Source organism: Phacochoerus africanus, chromosome 4 (genome assembly GCF_016906955.1).
Source record: "Phacochoerus africanus isolate WHEZ1 chromosome 4, ROS_Pafr_v1, whole genome shotgun sequence".
In the NCBI taxonomy this organism is placed as follows: Eukaryota; Metazoa; Chordata; class Mammalia; order Artiodactyla; family Suidae; genus Phacochoerus; species Phacochoerus africanus.
The window spans coordinates 123,432,237-123,442,393 of NC_062547.1; the positions used below are offsets into that span (position 1 = coordinate 123,432,237).

Sequence of the window (10,157 nt, forward strand, 5' to 3'; positions counted from 1 at the left end):
CTAGCTCCTCCCTCAACACCTCCAAGTGGTTTCTTAGGGCTACCTGAGATGCTGTCTCTGGGCTTAAGCCCTAATTTCATCCCAAATAAAACTTAACTCTCAGCTTTCAGTTTGTGGATTTTTTATGTGGACAGTGCATGTGTGTCTCTCTTTGTGTTTCTGTGTGTGTGTGGCTATGTGTAGCAGAGCAAGAATGGCAGAATCTTGATGATTGTTGAAACTGAGTGATGGGTAAATGGGGCTGCATACCCATTATATGATTCTCTTTACTTTGTGTAGGTTTGAACATTTCTCCCCTAAAAATTAAAAAAAAAAGGAGTTCCTGTCATGGCACAGAGAAACCTATCTGACTAGGAACCATGAGGTTGAAGGTCCAATCCCTGGCCTCGCTCAGTGGGTTAAGGATCCACTGTTGCCGTGAACTGTGGTGTAGATCGCAGAGGTGGCTCCGATCTGGTGTGGCTGTGGCTGTGGTTGGCCTCTACAGCTCTGATTAGACTGCTAGCCTCGGAACCTCCATATACCAAGAATGTGGTTCTAAAATTACAAAAAAAAACAAAAAAAAACCAAAAAAACCCAAAAAAACCCAAACCAAACAAAACCCCCCCCAAAAAAACCCAATAAACAAAAACCTCCTTGCCAATTATTTTCTAGGGTTTCTCTGAGAAATGGGAAAATTTAATCTTATCAGCAACCCCTCCACAAGGCTGCTGTTGCCTTCTCTTTACTCTTCCACCGCCTGAAACTGCCACTCTCCAGTGCTCTTTCAAATTTGGACCCGCCTTAGTCCGCTGGGTGTTTCTAATGAAGCAGCACCTTTTGGGAGTCCACCTCCTCCCTACTCACCAGCACTCCCACTGGGTCCTGGCTATTATCTCACCATCAGGTGTCTCTCATTCTAGGGTGGAAACAGGGATCCAGAAGCCTTCCCATTTGTAACTGGTATAAATTACAACCCACAAGCAGAGGTGTACAAGAAATGGTATGAAAAAATTTTTATAACCCCACTTAGTTTGTATTTCAAGCCTTGATCTTGCTATTGTCCTGTTTGGATTACCACCCATCCCTATTTGGAAGTCCCACACTGGGCCAAGGTTTGGAGGGTGAGGCCGAGAGCATGGTCATTGTGGACTGGGGTGTAGATGTCCATCGGCTTGGGTGCCAGGCCTCCTTTAGGTTTGGTGGCTCCTGTGCCATGCCTGGGACAGGTTTCCATGATTCTGCTTATACGCACCCACAGGCTTCTCCTTTGTTTTTGCCCTGTCTACCCCTCCAGCCACATTTAAGGGGCGCCTTCTCCTTCAGATCCACAGACATCTTCCTCTGGCTTAATGAGCAAGTCTTAATACTCCAGCAGGGAAGTAAGACCTCATTTCAAAAACCTGCTTCTGTTATGTTTCTGCTCAAGTATTCTCTCTTTTCCATGGAATTTGGGATTTTAGAAATAAAAGCCAAGATTATCAGCATGCCACTGCTACTACGCCCTGCCGTGCCCCTCCACTGGCCAGTGAACGCAGAGTCTGCTACATGCTTGAATGCAGAAGGGAAAGGATGAAATAAAGGGAGGAAATAAAAGGAACATTAACATTTCTATATCTTGCCACCTTTGAAAGATGTGAGTTGAATTCACAGGAGAGGCTCTACCAAGAAAAAGGAATTGTTCTTGAAAATGGGGTCTGTGCTGTTGCAGAGATTATGTTGGGCCTCGGGCCACAGAATGCTCTGATGTCATCACTGAGGTCAGAGAATCCTGCCGTGGGCCTGGTGACCTTTGAACCTTAACAGCCTGCGCTGTGGTGAGCACTGGGCCGTGCTGCTGGTTCACTAAGTGGTCCAAGTTCTTCAGCCATTTAGGAGACTTGACTATTTTTATTTGTATCGAATCATTTCACCCGATTTCCCAAGAGCCAACAAGGCCCAGCCCATACGGAAGAGGAAGAGCCGGACGTGAGGCATCGTCTAAGGGACTCTTTAAGTTGATATGATGAAACGGCGACAAAAGAGGAAACATCTGGAAAATGAAGGGTCCCAGGAAACTGCCGAGCAGGGAGGAGGTATGTGGGGGACAACCTATCTGGGGCACGTGGGTTTCCGCCAGCCTGAGCCTTCTCGAGGAAGGGAGCTGTGGAGCATGTGCCACCTGTGAAGTACCTGTCACCTGTGAAGTAGGGAACAAGAGACCTGGTCTCAGCTGATGCTGCCGTGTCCATCCCCAGGGTCCCTGTGGTGAGAGATGTAGAGAAAGGCCAGATGCCCCTGGATGACTGGGAAAGTCAACCCTGTCGGTCTGAGGATGTTCTCCTGGGAGCTATGTCGGACTTGTAACAGGTGCCTTCCTGCTCGTGTAGACTTAGAAATGCAGCTTTTCTCAGTCCCCCGGTTCTCTCCTCTTCTCTTTGATCTTTCCCTGGAGTCGTGAGGTGGGGGACGTGAATGGTGCTGATCAACATCCATGAGATGCTTGGTTCAAAGAGAAAAGAGAAGCCTGGTGACTGGAAGGTCTTGGGGAAAAATGTCTTGAGAAGTGAAATGCCTGTTGGAAAGGAGATTGTGTGTCTTAGGGGTGGCATCATATGGGAAGCAAAGGGATTTTATTCCCTCAATGGGAAGTATTTCCCAAAGGAAATCAAGGGACGGGAAGGGCCTTCCAGAGACTGAAGCCAGAAGGGGAGGGTAAGGGATGTCATCAGGGTCCCGTGGGGACCTCTGAGAGCCTCTGGCCACCTGGTGCCTGCATGTATTAAATGCACGCCCGTTGCTTGCCCTGGGAGAGGGAGTGGTCACATGGAGGAACTGGGACAGAATGGAGCCCACCCTAGAATTCCACCTGGAGGCCTCTGCTCCCAATTAGAGCCCAGCAGCTCCTACCAGGTCCAGGGCCCTGGAGACTGTAGGATGGGCCCTGGCAGTGGAGGTGTAGACAATAGGCAGATGTTCAGGCACTAGCTGGAACAGGATGGGGAAGGCAGTGATTGCTCCTGCCCCTTCCACTTCAGAACATGTTTATCTAACTTCTGGTGTATGTGTGTGTGTGTGTGTGTGTGTGTGTGTGTGTGTGTAGTAGCAGGGAGAGTGGGGGTGGAATGCTTATCAGATAGCAAGTCTGCATGGTAAAGTTCTTGTCACCCTGCCTGGGCCTGGGTGATGCTCAGTGTATGTAAGAGTATACAGAGTTCTTGTTAGAGTTGCTCCAAGCAACAGTCACTCGTACACCCATATACACTCTGGAACAGCAAGATATCTCACACACACACACATATATAACTTTATTAAACCACACACAGCACATGTAGGTATACACACACATCACCCCTCTATTCTCATCACTACGTTTTCATACAAACCGCTTGTATCACAATCCTCTCCCCCACACCAAGCTCTGGAGATTAGATGCATGCGTGCATGTGTACACACACACACACACACACACTCACATACACGCATACATGCATCTCCTCAGTTCTCACACCAACACAGCTGCCTTCAGCAATCTCTAAATATCTATACAAGAACCAGCCACATGTCCTACACACCGCGCTTGTAACACATTGCTTAGAAATACCAGATCCACTGTGTACAAAGCACAATAAAACACAAACTCACCAATCCCTATCAGGGTTGCCAGATAAAATATGGGATATCCAGTTAAAATTGAAATCCAGATAAACAGTAATTTTTCAGTATGAGTATGCCCCAAATAGTGTATAGGCCATACAAATAAGACCAACTATTGCATGGGAACGCGAACACTAAAAAGTTATTCTTGGTTTATCTGAAATTCAGATTTAACTGACTGTCCTATATTTTTATTTGCTATTATCTGACAACCCTTATATACTTAGCACTAGCTGACCTATTTTCTACTTATTGTATTTCTGCTTAGTGTCTCTTTTCCTCTACTAGGATGTTCAGTATTATCAGAATCTCGAGTAATGGAATAGTGCCTGATACATAGTAGCTCTTTGTGAATATTGTGGAATGAATGAACACACACCACAAATACAAGCCACACCATGTAATCAGGAAAAGCTACACGTCCCGTAATTCCTGAGTTGTGAGCAGAAACCATGCAGACAATCTCCATAGGAACCAATGCACACATTTCCACAATGACTCCCACTTATCAAAAACCTGATACTCATGATACTCACAATTCAGACAAAATCACAGTTACTGCTCAGGCCTATGTTCCTAACAAGACACTAATAGAACAATTAGTATAGTTGACTTATAATGTTGTGTTAGTTTCAATGTAGTTTCAATTTGCATTTCTCTAATAATTTGTGATGTTAAGCATCCTTTCATGTGCTTTTTGGCCATCAGTCTGTCTTCCTTGGAGAAATGTCTGTTCAGATCTTCTGACCATTTATTTTGGTCTTTTTGTCTTTTTTTAGGGCTGTACATGAGGCATATGGAGGTTCCCAGTCTAGGGGGCGAATCAGAGCTGCAGCTGCCAGCCTATACCACAGCCACAGCAATGCAGGATCTGAGCCTTGTCTGCAATCTACACCACAGCTCACAGCAACGCTGGATACTTAACTCACTGAGTAAGGCCAGGGATCAAACCCGCAACCTCATGGTTCCTAGTCAGATTTGTTTCCATTGAACCATGACGGGAGCTCCTGACCATTTTTTTGTTGGGTTATTATTATTACTATTTTTTTTTGATAGAAAGCTGTATGAGATTTTTTTTTGTGTTTTGCTTTTTAGGGACACACCTGTGGCATATGGAAGTTCCCAGGCTAGGGGTCAAATCAGAGCTGCAGCTGCTGGCCTATGCCACAGGCAGAGCAATGTAGGATCCAGGTCGTGTCTTTGACCCACACCACAGCTCATGGCAATGCTGGATCCTTAACCCACTGAACAAGGTCAGAAGTCGAACCCACATCCTCATGGATCTTAGCTGGGATCGTTAACCTCTGAGCTGTGAAGGGAACTCCTGTGTGAGATGTTTGTATATTTTGGAGTTTATTTCCTTGTCGGTTGCTTTATTTGCAAAGATTTTCTCCCATCCTGTGGGTTGTGAATAATTGTTGACCTGTGTCACTCACTCAGTAAATGTTTGTTGGACAGATGAATGATGAATAAACATGTCCAACCCACCATCTCTCTGAGCCTTTCATACCTTCCTCAGGAATCTTGAAGCCACAAGAGGGTGCCCCTCAGCGTGGATCCACTGTGGTGGCCCCGAGCTGCAGCCCAGGAGTGGGGGAGGTCTCTTCTGCCTCCGAATACTTCTCCTGTGTTTCTTCTCCTTGCAAGCTCATCCATGGCGGTAAGGGTGCAGGACTGCTTGACTGTGGGGCAGGCGGCACATAGCTCCAAGTGAGGCTGAGAGGAAACCCAGGGTCATCAGAGGTGATGAAGGCTCTGTGGAGGAGCCTAGGTAGGATGGCAGAGCTATTAGGAGGGCGTGGGTCTGAGCTCAGTGTGGGGGTGTGTATGTTCTGGTCCAATCACAGTGGAAGGTTAAGGAGCAGGGGCCAGAAAGGTCTGGGCTTAAGGTGGAAGGCGGAGGACCAGATTAAGCATCTTCAGAGACATGTAGGGTTTGTCTTTGCCTTTACTTCCAGAAACAGGCAGAGTTGTTCAGCACACAACTTTCCAGCTCAGGTCCACACATGTCATGCACACAACTTCTTTCCACATATATCTGTTCTCAGCAAACCCCCACCCCGGCAACATGTGATCCATGATCACCACAGCCTATACTCCACCAACAACACACCAGTAATACACAAACTCACATTTTTTTCATAGCATACCCATCCACCAGCACCCCTCACTACCTCAGCCCTCCCCTCCTGCCGTACTCCACACCCTTTTATACCGACACCTCTTCAGATCCCTATACACACATGCTAAAAAGCCCCCAGGCGCAACTACCCCATCCTATGGACAGCAAACACCAAGCTCCTGACACAGCTCCAGCAGCCAGGCCCTCTGTCCCTCAGCTTCTGTGTGGCCCCTCCCATGTGTTTATGTTTTTCACTTCCTTTCTCAGGAATCCGGAGGTTACATCGAGACAGTCCTCAGCTTAGAGCACCCCTGGTCCAGGTTGGGGAACAAGGGGCGCCTGCTCCCCTGTCACAACACATCTCCTTCTCATCCCCTTCATCCTATAAGACCTGTGTGTCCTCTCCATATGTAAACAAAGAGGAAAGGGGCCTGAAAATATACTACATGCAGGTACAAATGAAGAAGGGTGTTGCTATCTCCTGGGAGACCGAGAAACCCTCAGAGTCCCTAGAAAAGCAGCCAAGGATGGAAGAAGTGACCCTTCCTGGGGATGTGCGGGTTGGCACTCCCCCTTCCGATGTGTCCACCAGGAACCTCCTGTCTGATGGCGAGCCCAACGGTGAGGAGAAGGAGCATGAGGAGAGGGCAGAGTCAGACAGCCTACCGGGGTCCCCCGCAGGGGAGGAAAGACCCCGGGCCAAGACACCTGACTGGCTGGTCACCATGGAGACTGGCTTCAGGTGCATGGCCTGCTGCCGGGTCTTCTCCACCCTGGAGAGCCTCCAGGAGCACGTGCAGTATGGCATCCGGGAGGGCTTCAGTTGCCATGTCTTTCACCTCACCATGGCTCAGCTGGCAGGCCACTTGGAGTCAGAGATCACCCCCGAGGAGGAGGTGGAGGAAGAGGCAGAGGAGGAAGAGCAGGAGAAAAAAGAAGAGAAGCAAGAAGAGAAGGAGCATGAGGAAGAGCAGCCCGCAGGTGAAGATCTCACCAGGAAGAGACCCTGGAGTCAGTGCCCAGGCTGTGTGTTTCATTCTCCAAAGGACAGGAAGTAAGCAGGGGCGAGGTGGGTGGGGGAACTGCCCAGGACTGGTCTCTGCCCCTTCTGCCATCTGGTGCTGGCTCTCCAACCCAGGATCTTGCTTGCCTAAGGGAGAGCTGGGAGCTCTGTCACCTCAGGGAGCAACTGAATGGGAGGAGAACCGGGCCCCTTGCTTCCTGCCCAGGCATTTAATAAAGTCTCGACTGTATGTGGGAATTGATCTGGAGCTTTTCAGCATCTGAGGGAATTCTCTTTCACCAAAAAGCACTTTTCTCTCTTTTGGTTTCCACACAGCAACTGAGATTCATGGGCCAGAAGATCCTAGAACATGGTGTGGCCTTCTCTTGGAGAGGTAAGACCTCAGACTGGCACAGTCTGCTGAGCCTATGTCACAAGGGCCTGGAGGAATCTAAGGGAAGGGGCCACAGAGCTGCATTGGGTTACATGGTGGCACGGCCCTTCATCAACCTGGGGCATACCCAGCTTCTGGAGAATTGACCTCTCTTGATTAAATAAGCATGTGGAGAGAGTTTTGACTGGGAGTTTTCTCAGGCGCTCCACAATTGACCTCAACTTTAAGAGGATGCACTGCCAGCAGCTCTTCTCAGCTGAGAGAGCCAGTAATGGTCTGAAGAGAGGACAAAGGCAGGACCAGAAATCTGAGGTCTAAGAGCCCTTGGCTTGAGCTGGGATCTCACCCTGACCACTGCACATAGCCTTCTGGAACAGAGGGGAATGTGCGTGAGAGTCAAGTGGAAATGAGGTCCCAAGAGAGCTGGACATGTCCAGAACCTTCAGTTTGCTGTAGTTGATCTGTAAACAAACTCACTGTGGTGTGTATGGCTCTGAGCTCTAAGACACAGGTGAAGGGTAACTCTGACAAGCAGAGCTCATATCGCTTCTCTTCTGGCCCTGTTTTGCCTCACTTGTTCTATCAATTCCAGGGAGAAGAGAGGGCCCTGGGGCCAGCAGCAGGCAGAATGCCAGTGGCCCGAAGGAGGATGAAGGGACCAGCGTTCAGTCTAACATCCTTTGACAATATGAATATCATATAAATATCACATGCAATAAAGGGTGTTTTCTAAACCTTTCTTGGATATATTAATAAATTATCTACCTATGTTTCTATGTATCCATCATTTCCATCTGTGCCTCTACTAGTTTATGAACAAAGTTTCATATAAGCACCAAAGACATCCACCAGCCTTTTCCAGAAGCAGCCGTCCCCAAACTCCTGGGATTGATGAGGCTTCTGTATGACTATTTTTCCCAGGCTGGAAACCACATCTCCCGTGAGAACATGACTCATTACACTGAGTTCAGATAAAGTAACTGGGAAGTGGCAGGTGGCTATGGAAACCATGTCTAATGGGTCATGTTTAAAAACACTGTGAAGAGTAACTTTAGAGGCAGGGAGTGGTGTGCATGTTTCTTCAGGTCTGTCTTGGAAGTGGGACTTCACAAGGAACCACTAGAACAGAGGAGAAATTTCTCAGTCTTGAAGCTGTCCATGGAACGTGTTCCTCCTGAGATGGTGAGACTTTGTTAAGTGTCAAAAAGGGGCAACCTGACCTCCATCAGGAATTGGGAGGAGACATTGCTATATTAAGAGTTTGAGCCAATAGCTCTGATATTTATACCTGCTAAATAAATTCTTATTTTAGCCTATCAAGGTTTTGAACTTGTCACCTCTGAACTTCATCTCCACATCACTGCTACCACTGGAACTAAAAGCTTCTAGGAGGTTCTCATTTTGATGCATGAAATTGTCCATGGTCTTTAAGGTAAGGGAAGAATAATGTGTCTTCCTAATCTGAATAGGGGGCCAGAGTCAGGTTTTCATAGGGCTGATGGAATTCCCAGGAAATAGTGGGAAGTTCAGGGATTTTTTTCTCAACGTAAGCAGAATAAGGTCTAATTCCCAAGTCCCATCCTTTTTTTTTTTTTTTTTTTTTTTCCAGGAGGTATAAGGAGACTTCTATGGGGCTTCAGTAAATCAACAATAGTTCCAGGGATCTGGTCTCGTCGTTATTATTTAGATAATGATGATAATAATAACAATAAGAAGAAGCCAGCTTCCTAACTGGCTCTAAGCTCCCCAGCCTCTCCATCTGGAAGAGGCTTTCTCACCTGCATTTCCACATCCCTTACCTCAAGATGCCTAGTGACTCCTTTAACTGACATTCTGAAGAATTCAGGATTTGAGGCTTATCCCAGGCTTCCATACTCATGGCATGGTCTGGGAGATGCCGCTGGTACTCTGACAACCTCTGCATACTCTATAATCTTCACCTTTTTTCCTTTTTACCTGCCGTTGAGCCCACCAAGAATTAGCTCTCCCCCACTTCTTTTCCTAGGTCTATATTATTTCCTCTACATTTCTTGGGATGTTTTTTGACCTCTCTCTTGTACTGACTTCTTTAAACACCTAGGGTTCATTCCGCATAAATTGGTAGAATGTTGGTTTTTTTTTTGGTTTGTTTTTTTTTTTTTGGCTTGACTCTTTTTATTTAATTTATTTTTTAATTGAAATATTGGTGCTTTGCAATGCTCTGTTAATTTCTGCTGTATAGTAAATTGACTCAGTTATATGCATATATACATTCTTTTTAATATTTTTTTCCATTTTGATTTATCCCAGGATACTGAATATGGTTCCCTGTGCTATACGGTAGGATCTTTTTTTTTTTTTAATCCATGGTGGGATATTGGTTATAAAGTGAGTGTTCTCACTGCTATTTCTACTAGGATAGAGACTTCCCTGTATGCCTAGAGTAGGAGTAAAACGAGGGCCTGTCGGTAGGATTCACACTGTGGCAGGAAGCAGTCATTGCTGTGCTCACATATTCTCTTAAGATCTGAATTGACCAGAAAGCGGGGAAATGGGACCTGTGGCTTGAATGCCTTTCTGACTGTGACAAGTACATACATTGATCACATCAGATCTTCTCTTTGAGGCCACTGACAAAACAAATTTTGAGTAAGACTGAATCCTGCTCATAGGAAGGTAACCTCATTGTACCTTGAAGCCATATCCGAAACCATCTTTGAAACTATTGGCTAGGATTCTAGTAACTGAACTCCCTACCCCCCCGAAATCCTCTTAAATGAACTAGAGCAAAAAGTGAAAAGAGACGAGGATTTCTCACAATTAGGGAATGGTCGTAACTCTCACCACACAGATTGTCTGGGAGGTGCAATGAAGTGTGAGCCTCCTGACCTATTCTCACTCACTCTGAGTTTCCTGAGCATCTGAGATTGGGAGCGGTGGCTGGAGGCATCGGTCAAGTGCAGGCTGGACTGTCTTTACATTCTGATTCTGTTCCTGGGTATATCGTTCTGAAAGCACAGTTTCCTCGTTCCTGGCCACACCCA

At 46.8% G+C, this 10,157-nt stretch overlaps 1 protein-coding gene across 1 annotated transcript; it reads left to right on the forward strand.

Annotated features, from left to right (window-relative positions):
- The first annotated feature begins 1,856 nt into the window (after positions 1–1,856).
- Positions 1,857–7,851, forward strand: FAM170A (family with sequence similarity 170 member A). The gene is made up of 5 exons (XM_047774481.1): positions 1,857–2,054; positions 5,135–5,275; positions 6,005–6,791; positions 7,077–7,134; positions 7,727–7,851. Exons 1-4 carry the CDS (start codon positions 1,982–1,984, stop codon positions 7,081–7,083), a joined length of 1,008 nt encoding a protein of 335 aa, XP_047630437.1. The 5' UTR covers positions 1,857–1,981; the 3' UTR covers positions 7,084–7,134; positions 7,727–7,851.
- Positions 7,852–10,157: the final 2,306 nt, after the last annotated feature.